At 47.4% G+C, this 15,676-nt stretch overlaps 1 protein-coding gene across 1 annotated transcript in view; it reads right to left on the bottom strand.

Annotated features, from left to right (window-relative positions):
• Positions 1–15,676, bottom strand: part of LOC134393900 (tetratricopeptide repeat protein 39A-like) — a 42,227-nt gene that overhangs the window by 12,387 nt on the left and 14,164 nt on the right. The window contains exons 4-11 of the mRNA XM_063118930.1: positions 13,306–13,437; positions 12,758–12,825; positions 12,001–12,068; positions 10,445–10,509; positions 7,405–7,504; positions 5,196–5,261; positions 2,036–2,144; positions 421–488 (exon numbers count right to left, since the gene is read on the bottom strand). Coding sequence (XP_062975000.1) covers positions 421–488; positions 2,036–2,144; positions 5,196–5,261; positions 7,405–7,504; positions 10,445–10,509; positions 12,001–12,068; positions 12,758–12,825; positions 13,306–13,437 — 676 coding nt within the window. The remainder of the gene's footprint in view (positions 1–420; positions 489–2,035; positions 2,145–5,195; positions 5,262–7,404; positions 7,505–10,444; positions 10,510–12,000; positions 12,069–12,757; positions 12,826–13,305; positions 13,438–15,676) is intronic.

Here is a 15,676-nt window from a genome sequence, read left to right as displayed (position 1 = left end):
GAAATTTCCTCTTCATCACCACAGTTAAAGCTGCAGGTGCCCTGCCTTCTTCTAAATCTGGTCACTCTAGTATAGCTCCTGAAGCTTTACCTGTTGTGATGAAGAGGGAATTTCACCAGGTTCTCCATATATACAAATGGCACCTGCTGAAATTCCTTTTTCTATGCAAGTGTTAAAGATACAGGAGCCCTGTCCTCCTTTCCATAGGGTCACCCTAGGTAAGGAGACTTGAGACCTCTCCAGCTCCACTTAATCCTGAACAGAGAAGCAAAATTGGTCCCTCCTAGGAGCATAAGGCAGGCAAGTCCTGCTTCTGGGCCCCAGTAAGGTCTCTATGGAGGAGGACACAATTGTATAAGTGCCAAGTGATGGAGCTATAGGCCTGCAACATTGTACAGTGCACCCACTTAAGTCTCTTACCTGAGGGTAGCGGGAGAGGTATGGACTCAGCAGGGACTCAGCCTCTGTAAAATCATCTTCACCAATCCCTGGGTAAAACATAGATAGAGGGAAGGGTTAAGCTGTCTCCCAGGCAGGTAGTCTCTGATGGTGACGCCCCTACACAGTGGAAGGTAACCATATTTTGCAATGTCCCAGGGGATGCTGGGGGCACCCTTTGGACCACACGCTGCTTTATTTATTATTATTTATTTATTTATTTATTACACTTATATACCGCCCCCATAGCCAGAGCTCTCTGGGCAGTTTACAGAAATTCTAGAATTGAGATAAAAACAAGTATACAAAATTTAAAATTTTAAAACACAGAACATACACACATAAAGCATTAAAAGCCATTAAAAACTAAACATGTGGGTAATTAGGATGTGCTGCCATATGCCTGGGCAAAGAGGAAAGTCTTCACCTGGCGCCAGAAAGATAGCAGCGTTGGCGCCAGGCGAGCCTCATCAGGGAGATCATTCCATAGTCTGGGGGCCACCACCGAAAAGGCCCTGTCCCTCATTGCCACACTCCGAGCCTCTCTCGGAGTAGGCACCTGGAGGAGGACCTTAGATGTTGAGCGTAGTGACCGGGTGTATTCACGTCGGGAGAGGCGTTCCATCAGGTGTTGTGGTCCCAAGCCGTGTAAGGCTTTATAGGTCAAAACCAGCACCTTGAATTGGGCTCGGAAACATATAGGCAGCCAGTGCAAGCGGACCAGAGCAGGTGTTACATGGTCGAACCTTCTGGTTCCCGAAATCAATCTGGCCGCTGCATTTTGCACGAGCTGCAGCTTCCGAACCTGCAGCTTCATTGTCATCCCTAAAAATATTGCTTTCTTGGGTCACTTAACCCTAAGTCAGGTCAAAAAACCAAGTTCTAAAAGGTTTCTGCTATATATTCCCAGAGTTTCAGTGATAACTAGCCGGTCCCAAAGGGGAAATGCCTCAATCCCGTTTCCTGTCCTCCACACCCCCAATCCATCAGCCATTGCTGGAATAAAGGAGGCCACCTGACTTACGCTGAAACACTCTTGACTCCAAGCTGTGAAGAGGCTCCCTCCTTTTATTGATTAATTAATCAATCAATAAGCATTTGTATAGCATGCCTCAAGTGCTGATAGAGGCGGAGTTCGGACGGCACGCTAATCAATGGTGGTTTTCTATTTTGTTCCTGTTACACACACATGTTGATTAGTGAGTCGTCCAAACTCACCATCGGTTTCACCTACATTATCTCAGTACTCCTTAAGGCCAACCATATTAGGTAGACCAGTATTACTATCCCCATATGAGAAAGAGAGAGAAAGAGGTTTCAGTCATAATGCCAAAAGAGCGATCAGAGCACCTTTGATAGCTTGTTTAGAGTTCTGACTAGTTGTGACTGGAGCCTGGGGCGGATTCACCGCCGCACCTGACATCGGAGCCACCAACCTCTGCTGCGGAAAGGGCCCCAGATCTGCTGCCAGCCCTGTCCTCTATTGCTCTTCAACACTCCTGCATTGAGCAGAGGGTTGGACTTGATGGCCTTATAGGCCCCTTCCAACTCTGCTATTCTATGATTCTATGGAGAGAAGGCACTCTCATGACTTTACCTAAGATGAAGGTAAGAAAGGTATAGTAGCAGAGGAGCAACATTGTGCAAAGCAGTGCCCGCAGGTTGGGTGTGGTGGCTCCCTGATGCAGCTGTCGCAGACCATAATCCTGTTGGGGAAGGAGAAATAAAAATATTCAGATAAGCTGTGGCATGGTGGTGGTGAGAGAGCACCTCATTGCAGATAAATTCAGCAAAGATCAGGGGGGAAATGGGTTTAATTTTAACTTTTAAGGCCAGCCCAATTGCACGAGTAAGCCCAATAGTCAATTTAGGTCAGTAATAATTCTAGGGGAAGCAATGCGACCTCAGGTGCACCCCAGGATCCGCTGCAAAAGCACAGAGGATGCTGCGCTGGGGGCACAATTCCTAGATCTGTGCACAGCAAGAGGGTTTTGCCCCATCACCTACTGACAACTCACAATTTATTTATTTATTTATTTATTTATTACATTTTTATACCGCCCAATAGCCGAAGCTCTCTGGGCGGTTCACAAAAATTAAAACCACAAAAAACATCCAACAGGTTAAAAACACAATTACGAAATACAGTATAAAAAGCGCAACCAGGATAAAACCACGCAGCAAAGTTGATATAAGATTAAAATACAGAGTTAAAACAGTAAAATTTAAATGTAAGTTAAAATTAAGTGTTAAAATACTGAGAGAATAAAAAGGTCTTCAGCTGGCGACGAAAGCAGTACAGTGTAGGTGCCAGGCGGACCTCTCTGGGGAGCTCGTTCCACAACCGGGGTGCCACAGCGGAGAAAGCCCTCCTCCTAGTAGCCACCTGCCTCACTTCCTTTGGCAGGAGCTCACGGAGAAGGGCCCTTGTAGATGATCTTAAGGTCCGGGTAGGTACATATGGGAGGAGGCGTTCCTTCAGATAACCTGGCCCAAACCGTTTAGGGCTTTAAATGTCAATACCAGCACTTTGAATTGGGCCCGGACCTGGACTGGCAGCCAATGAAGCTGGAAAAGGACTGGCGTAATGTGATCTCGTCAGCCAGTCCCTGTTAGTAAACGGGCTGCCCTGTTTTGTACCAGCTGAAGCTTCCGGGCCGTTTTCAAAGGCAGCCCCACGTATAACGCATTGCAGTAATCCAAGCGAGAGGTTATCAGAGCATGGATCACTGTAGCTAGGCTATCACAAGGGATCCTGTGGTACACTTCTCAAAACGGTGCAATTCAGTCCCTTGGCACAAAATGTAGTAGGGAAAGCAACTTTTGATTTTACTAGATTAAAGCCAGGTGAATGAAGCAGGACCAATACAGGTATGTCTTTTCTCCATTTGTAAACTTCTTCCTGGCTGCAACAGTTGTGTTGAGGAACTTGGTTCCTGTATCTTTCTAACTGTAGGCAAGTCCATTTTCCATACTTCCAGCCAAGTGAGGTCTGCATGGCATAGATCACTGGATGCGCAGGTCCAGCCTCACTAGAAAAAATAATCCCCCAAAACCTCACATAATCCAAGAACCAGCTAGTGCAGGAACCTACCACAAACACTTGAGAACCGCCCAGAGAGCCTCGACTATTGGGCGGTATAAAAAAACGTAATAAATAAATAAATAAAATAAAATAAACACTTCAGCAGCCTATGAGGAGAGACTGAAAGAACTGGGCATGTTTAGCCTGGAGAAGAGAAGATTGAGGGGAGACATGAGAGCACTCTTCAAATACTTAAAAGGTTGTCACACAGAGGAGGGCCAGGATCTCTTCTCCATCCTCCCAGACTGCAGGACACGGAATAACAGGCTCAAGTTAAAGGAAGCCAGATTCCGGCTGGACATCAGGAAAAACTTCCTGACTGTTAGAGCAGTGCGACGGTGGAATCCGTTACCTAGGGAGGTTGTGGGCTCTCCCACACTAGAGGCCTTCAAGAGGCAGCTGGAAAAGCATCTGTCGGGGATGCTTTAGAGTGGATTCCTGCATTGAGCAGGGGGTTGGACTCGATGGCCTTGTAGGCCCCTTCCAACTCTGCTATTCTATGATTCTATGATTCTATGAGTCTATGTAACCTTGATGCACCGACATCAGCAAATGGGATAAGAAAGAACAGCACACACTAGTATATCCAAAGGCTACTCTGCCACCATTTTTGAAGTGGAAGTAGTGGGGCATTTTGTGGGCCGAGGGGGTGAGCGACTCCACCTACAGGATTCTAGATCTGGCTACGATTACCTAATCCACTGAGCTCTACCATTAGGTAGAGTGAGGAAGCTGCCTCAGGGTACTGACGCTGGTTATCATGAAAGGGTAGCAAATGATTATTTATTATACCATAATATCTTGACTAGTCTTATATATTTTGCAACTTGACTGGGGTGCTGCCTCAGGCTTTGAGCTGGCCCTGCACTGACCTGATCCAGGCCTCATCTCTGAGCGATTTGGTGTTCATCAAGTTTGGGCGTATACAAGAACCCTGAACAGACAGTGTTTGGGATTCAAGTCAGGATCCTTTGAAGTCCCTTTGAAGCAGACAAGACCTCCTTCTTCTTTCGTTTGGGCCTCCACAGCAATGTCTGTGTGGGCTAACGTGAGGTCCCATACAGAAGGCCACCAGGCGCCAAGCAGAGAATACAGGTGACCATTTACGTAAGCCTTCTAGATGGACCACATTGGTTCTAGTGCCAGCTCAAAGCATTTTGCTACCCCAAAGTAACTGTATGACATGACTCTAGCAGTGCCAGCCGGAATCTCCCACAGGGTCCTGAAATGCCCCTCTCAGATCACACACTGCTTCACTTGTGCCTCGAAAAAAAATTGCATCCCCTTGAGTCATTTTCTTGTTGCAGGTTTGTTAGAGTCTAAACTTCAGAGGGGAGGAGGCCATAATTGAGGTGGTCGCTTTCCCCGAGCCCTGGGAAAGCCTCTGTAAACTTCAATTGCATAAAAACAACGTCCTCCTGATCGGAGAGAGCCTGTAGATGAGTGCTAAAGCACATGCATTGAATGCATATGGTCCCTGGCTCAGTTCACAGGATCTCCAAGTAGCAGGGCTACGAAAGATCTTTCCCTACCTGAGACAGGTGCTACCCGTCAGAGTAGATAATGCCGGGCTAGATGCATTGCCTCTCTACAGTGCAAACGTACATCCCCCACACCATGTTCAGCCTGCCCAAACCACATGCACACGCCCCTCTCAGGCAAGCAGCTGTACCTTGTCCCCTGAAAAACCCGCAAACTCCAGAAGTTTCAGGATCCGAGGTGGAAAGAGGGAGAGAGTCTGTGGGAAAAAGGCATCAGTGTGAATGACAATGAGAAAACCTCTCCATCTGGACCTAACACCTCTTTAGCGATGGAATGCCCACTTTTCCAACGTGACCTTCTCCAAGCCAGGTGTCCCCATTCCAACCTCTTCCCTACCAAAAAGCCTGTGCTGAAACCCACGGCCCTAGGGGTAATATCCTGTCAGCCAACCTCCTCACAGCAGCAACCAGCAGTTGTATTGCTGGAATGAAGGCAAACTTAAGTACTTGACTTCTGCACAGTCTACACTGTCACATCAATACAGTATTGCTATCCATTTCTGATGTGCTCCAGAGAGTATTTCCTGCTGTAGAAAAAAATAAGGTGAAGGAAGCTCTTTCATACTTCCTATCTGCGGTATTGCGGAAAAACACACTGAAACATTTTGGTCCCGCTCAGGACCATAACATTCTGTCTGCCCTTACAAAATTTTTTCCTTCATTGTTGCAGTATCCTGTTCTTGACTCCTTCCCAATGAGCGCCAAATAATGTCACCATCTTTTTATAGGGAGAGACGCTGGTCTAGCTCTCCCTTGGGTAGTAAATGCCTGGGCTGTACCATTCAGACTGGAGGTGGGGGCTTATATGATCGAATATTCTCCTACTTAAAAAAAACCAATCCAGACGTGGCGGACAAGGAAGGTTGTAACACTACAACTGTGTAGGGTGACCACATGAAAAGGAGGACAGGGCTCCTGTATCTTTAACAGTTGCATAGAAAAGGGAATTTCTGCAGGTGCTATTTGTAAGCATGTCGCACCTGGTGAAATTTCCTCTTCATCACAATAGTTAAAGCTGCAGGAGCTATACTTCAGTTATACTGTGACCAGATTTAAAAGAGGGCAGGGCTCCTGCAGCTTTAACTGTTGTGATGAAGAGGGAATTTCACCAGGTTCTCCATATATGTATTTCTGGGCGCAAAGATTACTGCAGACGCTGACTGCAGCCAGGAAATCAGAAGACGTTTACTTCTTGGGAGGAGAGCAATGACAAATCTCGATGAAATAGTTAAGAGCAGAGACACCACACTGACAACAAAGGTCCGCATAGTTAAAGCAATGGTATTCCCCGTAGTAACCTATGGCTGCGAGAGCTGGACCATAAGGAAGGCTGAGCGAAGGAAGATAGATGCTTTTGAACTGTGGTGTTGGAGGAAAATTCTGAGAGTGCCTTGGACTGCAAGAAGATCCAACCAGTCCATACTCCAGGAAATCAAGCCAGACTGCTCACTTGAGGGAATGGTATTAAAGGCAAAACTGAAGTTCTTTGGCCACATAATGAGAAGACAGGATACCCTGGAGAAGAGGCTGATGCTAGGGAAAGTGGAAGGCAGAAGGAAGAGGGGCCGACCAAGGGCAAGAGGGATGGATGATATTCTGGAGGTGACAGACTTGACCTAGGGGGAGCTGGGGGTGGCAACGGCCAACAGAAAGCTCTGGCGTGGGCTGGTCCATGAAGTCACGAAGAGTCGGAAACGACTGAACGAATAAACAACATACAACTGTTAAAGATACAGGAGCACTGTCCTCCTTTTCAAAGGGTCACCCTAGTTAAAGAGTGAAGAGATACTTCGATACTTCGTATGCACCTCTGTCATGCTCGTCCTTTTTTTTTTCTAAGCTAAGTAGCCCCAAATGTTGTAACGTTTCCTCACAGGGAGTGGCTCCAGTTCCCCTTCTCTGCATTCCAGCCTCACTGCCTCAGGCCCCTTGAAATGACCGCACCGGTGGGGACCTGCTGTGGAAATGGGTTAGAACTCATTACCTAGATGCAGAAAACTGAAGCAAAGGAGATGGGACCTGGTGCATTCCAAGTTGGCATTCCAGTTGTGCCTTGCAGCAGCTTAGCACTACCAGCAAGGAGTGGTCATCAACCAAATTATCCTTTCATTCCTTCTCAGCATGTACATTGGCAAATGCAAGACCACCATAAGGCTCCCGTATTCTCTCCTCCAAGGAAACGGATTGTGGAGGAACCGCCTTTCCTTCCCAGCCTGTACATGGTCCGAGGGGAAGTGAGGACGGTGAAAAGCAACCGAAGAAAGCCTCTCGGTTGCTCCTCATAACTCATTTTCTGTCCTTATGCCCGTAAGATGTTGCGGAATCACACTGTTAACTCACCAGGTTGAAGGCACCAATGCCCAATGCAATTCCCCCCTCAAGATGGACGCGAGCAGAGCTTGTTGGCAACTGATTGGGTTGAATGAAACTGTTGAGTTCTCTGAAAACGGAAGAAAGGTTAGCACTCTTCTAATCCTTAAAAGGTTGTCACACAGAGGAGGGCCAGGATCTCTTCTCGATACTCCCAGAGTGCAGGACACGGAATAACGGGCTCAAGTTGAAGGAAGCCAGATTCCGGCTGGACATCAGGAAAATCTTCCTGACTGTTAGAGCAGTACGACAATGGAACCAGTTACCTAGGGAGGTTGTGGGCTCTCCCACACTAGAGGCATTCAAGAGGCAGCGGGACAACCATCCATCAGGGATGCTTTAGGGTGGATTCCTGCATTGAGCAGGGGGTTGGACTCGATGGCCTTGTAGGTCCCTTCCAACTCTGCTATTCTATGATTCTATGATTCTATGGAATCGCATTGCACCCTCACCTCCCAGAAACTAAAGCACACAGCCCATGACTGGACAACTCCCATCCTGCCCCCAAGTCACACAGTTCAAATAAATGTTACTGTTATGACAAGGGATACAGCAGGTGGGGGGGGACACCTCGGAAGGTCTGGGAGACATTTTCATCCCCTGTGGGGGCTAAAACGGTGGGGGAAGGATTTTAAAAATTTAAACAATTAAAACACTACAGCTGCTAATTTTGACTCTTTGGTGCGTCATAGTTGCTCTGGTGGCCTTTTTAAAATATATACGTATATATTTTTGAGGGGGGCTACAGGGGTCTCTTGTTGCCCACCCCTGGTATACAGGAAATGCAGTTCACTTCCCATGACATTGAATACCACTGCTCTAAGGCAAAGATGACCCAGGTTCTGGATTCAAACCTCCAGCCCTTGTTTTAGGCACTGCCAACCCAGAAAAGGTGAATGCTTGTACAGGAAATGTAATAATGTCTTGGATCACCACCAATATTGTTCTCCCAGACATTCATGAATCTTAATTGCTTCCCGCTGCTTTAAAGTTCCTAGCAGGAATTGGGGTAATAGGGTCCGTGTCACAAATTTAAATAAGCTGCAAGAGGCTGCAGTTTCACTTTCTCTTGTGTCCGTCTCTGCCCATTGCAGAGAAAATCATTGTGGTTTAATGGTTAGAGTGTTGGCAGGGCCGGTGCTAGACTATTTTGCGCCCTAGGCAGGTGAGCTGCTTTCACCCCCCACCCCAGCATACCTGGGTGCGGGGCGCCATCTTGCCCAGCCGAAGCAAAGCCAGGACACTGGGTGGGGTGGGTGGCTTTGGAATGGCGCGCCCAGCCGGAAGCCGCTCTGGGACAGCGAATTCCAGGCGGCCGTTCCGAAGCCACCCGCCCGCGCACACACACCCCCCTCGCGTTCTGGCTTCGCTTCAGCTGCGCACCCGCCCAGCCGAAGCGAAGCCAGGATGCTGGAGTGGGGGGATGGGCGTGGCTTCGCTTCGGCTGGGTGGGCGCCCAGCTGAAGCCAAGCCAGGACGCTGGAGCAGGCGGGCGGCTTTGGAACGGTGCACCCGGAAGCCACCCTCTCAGAACCGCTGTGGGAGAGCGGCTTCTGGGTGCGGCGTTCGGCACCCCCATACCTTGGCGCTCTAGGCGGCCGCTTGAGTGGCCTCTATGGTAGCACCGGCCCTGAGAGTTGGACTAGGACTGGGGAGACCCAGGTTCAAATCCCTCTTCATCCTGGAAGGTCCCTGGGCCAGTCACCAACTCTCAGCCTAACCTACCTCCCAGGCTAGATGTGAAGGTAAACTGGAAGAAGGGCTTGATATAACGGAAATAAATCAGTAAAGGCTGATCTGGCAAACAAGTGGCCATTTCTTTCCTCTCTTCTGAATTACACACAATTTCTCATCATCCCTTTGGGGAGGAAAGGCATGAGCAGCCTCCAAAAATTGGAAGTGCTTTCCTGACACTTTTGTGGGACGCCCTGTCTGGATCACGGCAGCAGGAGCTATCTCTCAGCCTCTTCTATCTCAGCCACTCTGCTTTGACCCTCATTGCTAATCTACAACTCAAAAGATGAATAGTATCACACAGTGTCCCTGGGACTGTGGCATTTCACACTGCAGTGAAGGGGGAGGGTGTGTGTGCATATGTGTGCGTGTTTTAATTGGGGGAGTAAAGAAGACCCATGTTGGATCAGACCAAGGGTCCAGCTAGTTCAGCACTCGGTTCACACAGCGGCCAACCAGCTGTTGACCAGGGACCCCCAAACAGGACCCTCCCACCCACGTTCCCCAGCAACTGGTGTATCTAGACTTGCTGCCTTGGACACTGGAGGTGGCACATAGCCAACACGACTAGAAACCATTGATTGCCTTATCCTCCAGGAATTTATCCAACCCATCCAAATTCATGGCCAGCACTGTATCTTGTGGTAGCAAATTCCATGGTTTAACTCGGTGCTGTGTGAAGAAGTACTTCCTTTTATTTGTCCTAAATCTCCCAAAAATCAGCTTCACGGGATGACCCCGGTCTCTAGTATTATGGGAGAGGGAGAAAAATGTCTCCCTATACACATTCTCCACACCATGCCTAATTTTGTACACTTCTATCACCTCTCCCCTTAGCCTCTTTTTTCCAAACTAAACAATCCCAGTTGTTATAACCTTCCCTCATAGGGGAGATGCTCCAGTCCCTTGATCATTTTAGTTTCCCTCTTCTGCACTTTTTCCAGCTCTACAGTATCTTTTTTTAGGTGTGGCACACAGAAAACTAGCAATTCAGGGGAATGACTAGGCTAAGATAACCCTGAGATCCTAGTATTCCACATTCAGGAAATTTTGATGTGTGATAACTTTTAAACCATGTGCTCTCCTACCCCACATCCTAGAATGATGCAGTCCCAGGAACTCTGAATTTATGTACCTGCAGGTATTTGGCCCAGAGACTTTCCCATTCCAGAACCTGGCACACTGTCCTCTTCCCCTCCTGCATTCCCACCTTGTGGTACTTCTGACTGAATCCTGCCCCATTTTTCCAGCCCTATCAGCTGCCAGAACAACTCACCTGTAGATGAGGTAGCTGCTACGCACCTTGATCCCCCCTTTTATGAAATTCACCATATTTTCATCCTGTAAGAAGAGAAATAAGTTTTAAAGTCTCAAGGTGCAGTGGGCAACTCAGTTCCCTGGTTTGTCGCATCTAAACCTGGGATGCAAAACCTCAGGCCCAGGGGCCACAGCGAGCCCTCCAGGCTTCCCCAGGAGGCCCCACCCTCTTTGCCCCCACCACTGCTGGTTTCATGGTTTCCCGGCTTTTCTGCCATTTTCCCCCTGTTCTAAAAGGCTGAAATGCCTTCCCTAAGACTTAGTCACTGGCAGTGCTCTAAGCTAAGATAGGCGGGTATTTGGGGTATTCTGGCCCAGCCCTTTTGACTTCAGCCCCACCCACCACTAGAAGCCACGCACGCACACCCCGAGAGTGTCTCTGAAATGAAAGGGGTTCTGGGGTGGGACCATTTACTACAGGCATCCATCACAGATGGCCACCGCCAGGGCAAGCCACAAGCTTTCATTAGACAGTGGAAACCACTCTCAGGAAGATGTCTGCTCTTGCCATGTGTCCCAGATGTCGTGGGCTCCCTTCAGCAGAAGATGGCTGTCCACTGGCAGCCATCTTCCCCGGAGGCAAGCCGGCAGAGTGATTTCTGCTCTCTGCTGCTGGCTTTGTCTTGGTTTTCATGTGTACTGTTTTTATTCATTGCTTTACTGTTTGTACCTTATGTTTTTAACAGGTTGTACACCACCCAGAGAACTCGGCTACTTTAAAAGTGCAATACATAAATAAACAAACAAAGAGTACACAACCACACGTGTGCTGCTATGTGTACGGATGGATCTCTTGAATTTATTATTATTATTATTATTATTATTATTTATTTATTTATTTATTTATATAGCACCATCAATGTACATGGTGCTGTACAGATAACACAGTAAATAGCAAGACCCTGCCGCATAGGCTTACAATCTAATAAGTTGTAGTAAACAATAAAGAGGGAAGGAGAAAGCAAACAGGCACAGGGAAGTGTAAACAGGCACCGGGTAGGGTGAAGCTAACAGTATAGAGTCAGAACAAACTCAATATTTGAAGGCTATAGGGAACAGAAAGGTTTTTAGCTGAGTTTTGAAAGCTGTGATTGAGTTTGTAGTTCTCAAGTGTTCTGGAAGAGCGTTCCAGGCGTAAGGGGCAGCAGAAGAAAAAGGACGGAGCCGAGTAAGGGAAGTGGAGGTCCTTGGGCAGGCGAGAAGCATGGCATCAGAGGAGCGGAGAGCACGAGCGGGGCAACACTGTCATTGCAAGAGAAACAGAACAGGAACTAGAAGATGCTCCCTTCCTAAAGCCAACCAGTCTGGGAAAGAGGCAGGAGGAGGGACACGTGGCAGTGGCCAGGCGTTTCCTACAGGCAGCTTCCGTGCCAAGCATAGAAGGCTGAGCGGGCGCACTGCTAATTCTTTAGTGTGGGAGGGAAAATGCCCCCACCTCTGCTTTCTGCAAGATAAAGACAAAGGAATAGAATTTGCTGCTTGTGCCTTGCAAGGGAGAAGAAGAGTCCCCCTTACCTGGAGAAAGGTGAGGGCCGCCCGGTGCAACAAGCATTCTGCATAGCACACTTCAGCGTGCAGCTCCTCTGTAACAGGAAACGCACAAATTCAGGGAGGGCAGACATAGTTTCTAACCATGCCTCCATCACTTATCCCTTACAGCTACACATTCACCTCAGGTCCATATTGAAAATTGGCCACAAAGAGTAGAAAAACAATGGGAGTAAACAAGAGAAAATATTAATTATAGGCCAATGTGTTTCAGAACCTAATGGTTGTTAGTCACGGAAATTCAGAACGATTTCCCAATAGGCCCCTTCCAACTCTGCTATTCTATGATTCTAAGATTTCTTTAGATTTGAATATGCTAGCCCTTCAGCTTCCTCAGTTACCCCATTGCTTTCTTACCCTTCCTGCTTTATTTTTGTGTTTTCCATCTTGTTGGACGGTGCATCCCCAAGAGGAAATGCACTGGGTCCCCCTCTGGAAGGTGGATGAGGACCATCGCCCACTGAGAGAAACCCTCCACATACTATACCTGTTCCCTCCCACAAGCCAACCTATACCCACATCAAGGCAGGAGGAAGATGGCAACGTAAGGATTCTTGGGCTAGGTCAGGGCAAGGTCTACATAGTCCAACCTTCTGCTTACGACAGCTGCCAGTTACTTGACTCTGGGAAGCTCATAAACATTAGATCTCTCCATCCGTTATTGGCTGAAAAACAACAACCAATGGTCTTGACTCCCAGCATCCTCTATATTAACTTTTCTCACCCTCTGTACAGGCATCTCCACCTAGTCGACTCGAGAAGGTGCCAGCCACCGTGCTTTTCCTCCGAAACCTACCAGGTAAACCAAAAGAAGGTGTTCAGTTAAGCTTTCCGTCTTTCACATCCTCCGTTTCCAACATATGCCCCAAAGGAAACTTTGCATTCTTTCTTTGTGCCAACGACATTGAGTCAACTTCCTCCATTAAAGACCATGTTCTCCCCAACTGCAAATCCCATTCTTGCAGCAACCTTTGTGGTCCCCCTTTCAAACTGGGGAAGGGAATGTTGTTTTAAAAACAAACGAACACAGGAGGGTGTGACGATTTCCTTCTCTCCTGTAAGCAGCTGGAATGGTACAGTCTATTCTCAAACTTGGGTCAGAAGGAGAGAACTAAATACCCACCCACCAATGGTGCAGCCAGGTCAGGATTCAGAAGGCATCTAAATGATCTCCCATCCCCTTGGCAGGGATCCTGCACCATGGCTCTAGAAGCAGGTCCTATTCCCTTGCCCTACACCTCAGCTCAAATAGCTGACCAAGCCAGTTCCCACCTCTGGCAGATCTCCTGTGCATCTTTCATGGTGTGCCCAGCCTGGACAATGTCTTCATGCTCAAAGGTCATCATGGCTTGCATCTCCAAGATAGTGGCATAGATTAACGCATGATACATGCTCTCTCTGGCCCTGCCAAAAAGAACCAAATGCAATACATGGCAAAAGGGAAAAAAGAAGTGGTTGGAGGCAACAGATCCTCTACTACAGTGGTTCCCAAAGTGGGCGGTATTGCCCCCTTGGGGGCGGTGGGATTGCATAGGGGGGCGTTAAGAGGCAAGGAAGCAACAGGGGGGCGCTCGAGGTGGTCTTTTCCGAGAAGCGCCTCTCCAGAAGGTCTTAAAACACAGGGATACTTTTATGGGAGAAGGTAGTTTGTTCCTAAGCCATAGAGGGGAAGAATCCACACATGTATTAATACTATTTAAGAAGAGTCCTTTTAATGGTGAATTGAAATATTTCAAAAGCACCAAAACACTAATGAAGAGACATACCCTGCTTGGTGTGCCCCGCCATGCTGGCTGCAAAACAGAGGCATTTACTCTCTTTACCCTCCCTCCCTCAGCAAGCCTGCGGCGGGTGCTTTGGATTTTGAATAAATATTCAATTAATTGTTACTGGTTTGAATTTTATTGTTATCATCTTCCTTAGTGGGTTGTTGAAAACCGCTATTCTGAATAATGATTTTTATAGGGTAGAGTAGGGGGGCGCTGGGCATGAGTTTGTGGAACCAAGGGGGCATGACCTGAAAAAGTTTGGGAACCACTGCTCTACTACAGCCTTCCACAACCTCGTGCCCTCCAGATGTGTTGGACCAAGTTGCAGTCCAACACATCTGGAGAGCACCTGGTTGGAGAAGCCTGCTCTATTAGTTAAGATGACAGCAGAGCACACATTGTTCTCTCTAGGTTTTTTAGACTTTACTCTACTGAAAAACCATAAAGAAAAGGAGAGAAACCATCTGAACTTCAATCACAGCCATCTAAGCTTCATTTCCTCACTCCACAAACCAAAAAATTGATGGAGCATTCCTGATGACAATTCATTAAGTCATAAAAAGAGTTAAGCTTTAATGTTTTTTTCAACGTTCTCTGGCAAACTAAGAATAACCCAGCCGCCTATTGAGTTAAACCCATGAACTACAATTCAAACAGTTTCATGCTAAAATCCACACCTCATGGCTTAAGTTAGGATTCTTCCAGATGAGGCTTTTATTGTGCAATTGCATGGCTTCATTCATGGAATTTTAAAGTGTTTCCCTACCGTTTCTTTCATTTCCCTTCTTACCGCAACCTTAGAGTGACCCTATGAAAAGGAGGACAGGGCTCCTGTATCTTTAACAGTTGCATAGAAAAGGGAATTTCTGCAGGTGCTATTTGTATATATGAAGAACCTGGTGAAATTCCCTTTTCATCACAACTGTTAAAGGTGCAGGAGCTATACTAGAGAGTGTCCAGATTTAAAAGAGGTCAGGGCACCTGCAGCTTTAACTGTTCTGATGAAGAGGGAATTTCACCAGGTTCTCCATATATACAAATGACACCTGCTGAAATTCCCTTTTCTATGCAACTGTTAAAGATACAGGAGCCCTGTCCTCCTTTTCATATGGTCACCCTACCGAATGGAAAGGAGGGCAGGGCTCCTGCATCTTTAACAGTTGCATACGAAAGGGAATTTCAGCAGGTGTCATTCGTACGCATGCAGCTGCTGCTGAAATTCCCTCTTCATCACAACAGTGACCCTATGAAAAGGAGGGCAGGGCTCCTGCAACTTTAACTGTTGTGATGAAGAGGGAATTTCACCAGGTTCTCCATATATACAAATGACACCTGCTGAAATTCCCTTTTCTATGCAACTGTTAAAGATACAGGAGCCCTGCCCTCCTTTTCGTATGGTCACCCTACACAACCTCCCCGCCCCCCACAAAAAAAAGCTGTTAAGCAGGGAAAGACAGAACAGCTTCTCAAATGCTTCGATTGTGAGCACTAAGAGCTGTCTGCCTGGAAGCACCCTCAGTGACAAATCCAGTTTTTCCAGAAATGGAAGTCTACTTTTCAAGGGGACAAGGCAAGAAGGGGGTGCATCTCACAGTGCAAGGCCTTCACGAGAATATTCTTCAGCGGTGAGAGAAAACCAGAGTTCACCTTTTTGTCTGTTTGGATTCCCCTGCCCCACCTTTTCTTCCTCTGCTTTCTTGGGGAAGGCAGGAGCAATCGGCCACTCACAGAGAGGGGTTTGGACCTTTTGAACCTGTGTTTTCTAATATGTATGCATACACAAGAGAGTCTGGGATCCATTCCCTCATGTGCACAATATGCAAGATATTTGCATACTGCTTTGGCTAAGCTCAAAGTATGTTTAGACTAAATAG

Source organism: Elgaria multicarinata, chromosome 3 (genome assembly GCF_023053635.1).
Source record: "Elgaria multicarinata webbii isolate HBS135686 ecotype San Diego chromosome 3, rElgMul1.1.pri, whole genome shotgun sequence".
In the NCBI taxonomy this organism is placed as follows: domain Eukaryota; kingdom Metazoa; phylum Chordata; class Lepidosauria; order Squamata; family Anguidae; genus Elgaria; species Elgaria multicarinata.
Note: the sequence above shows the minus strand (reverse complement) of the source record. Positions and strands in the feature narration are given on the sequence as shown.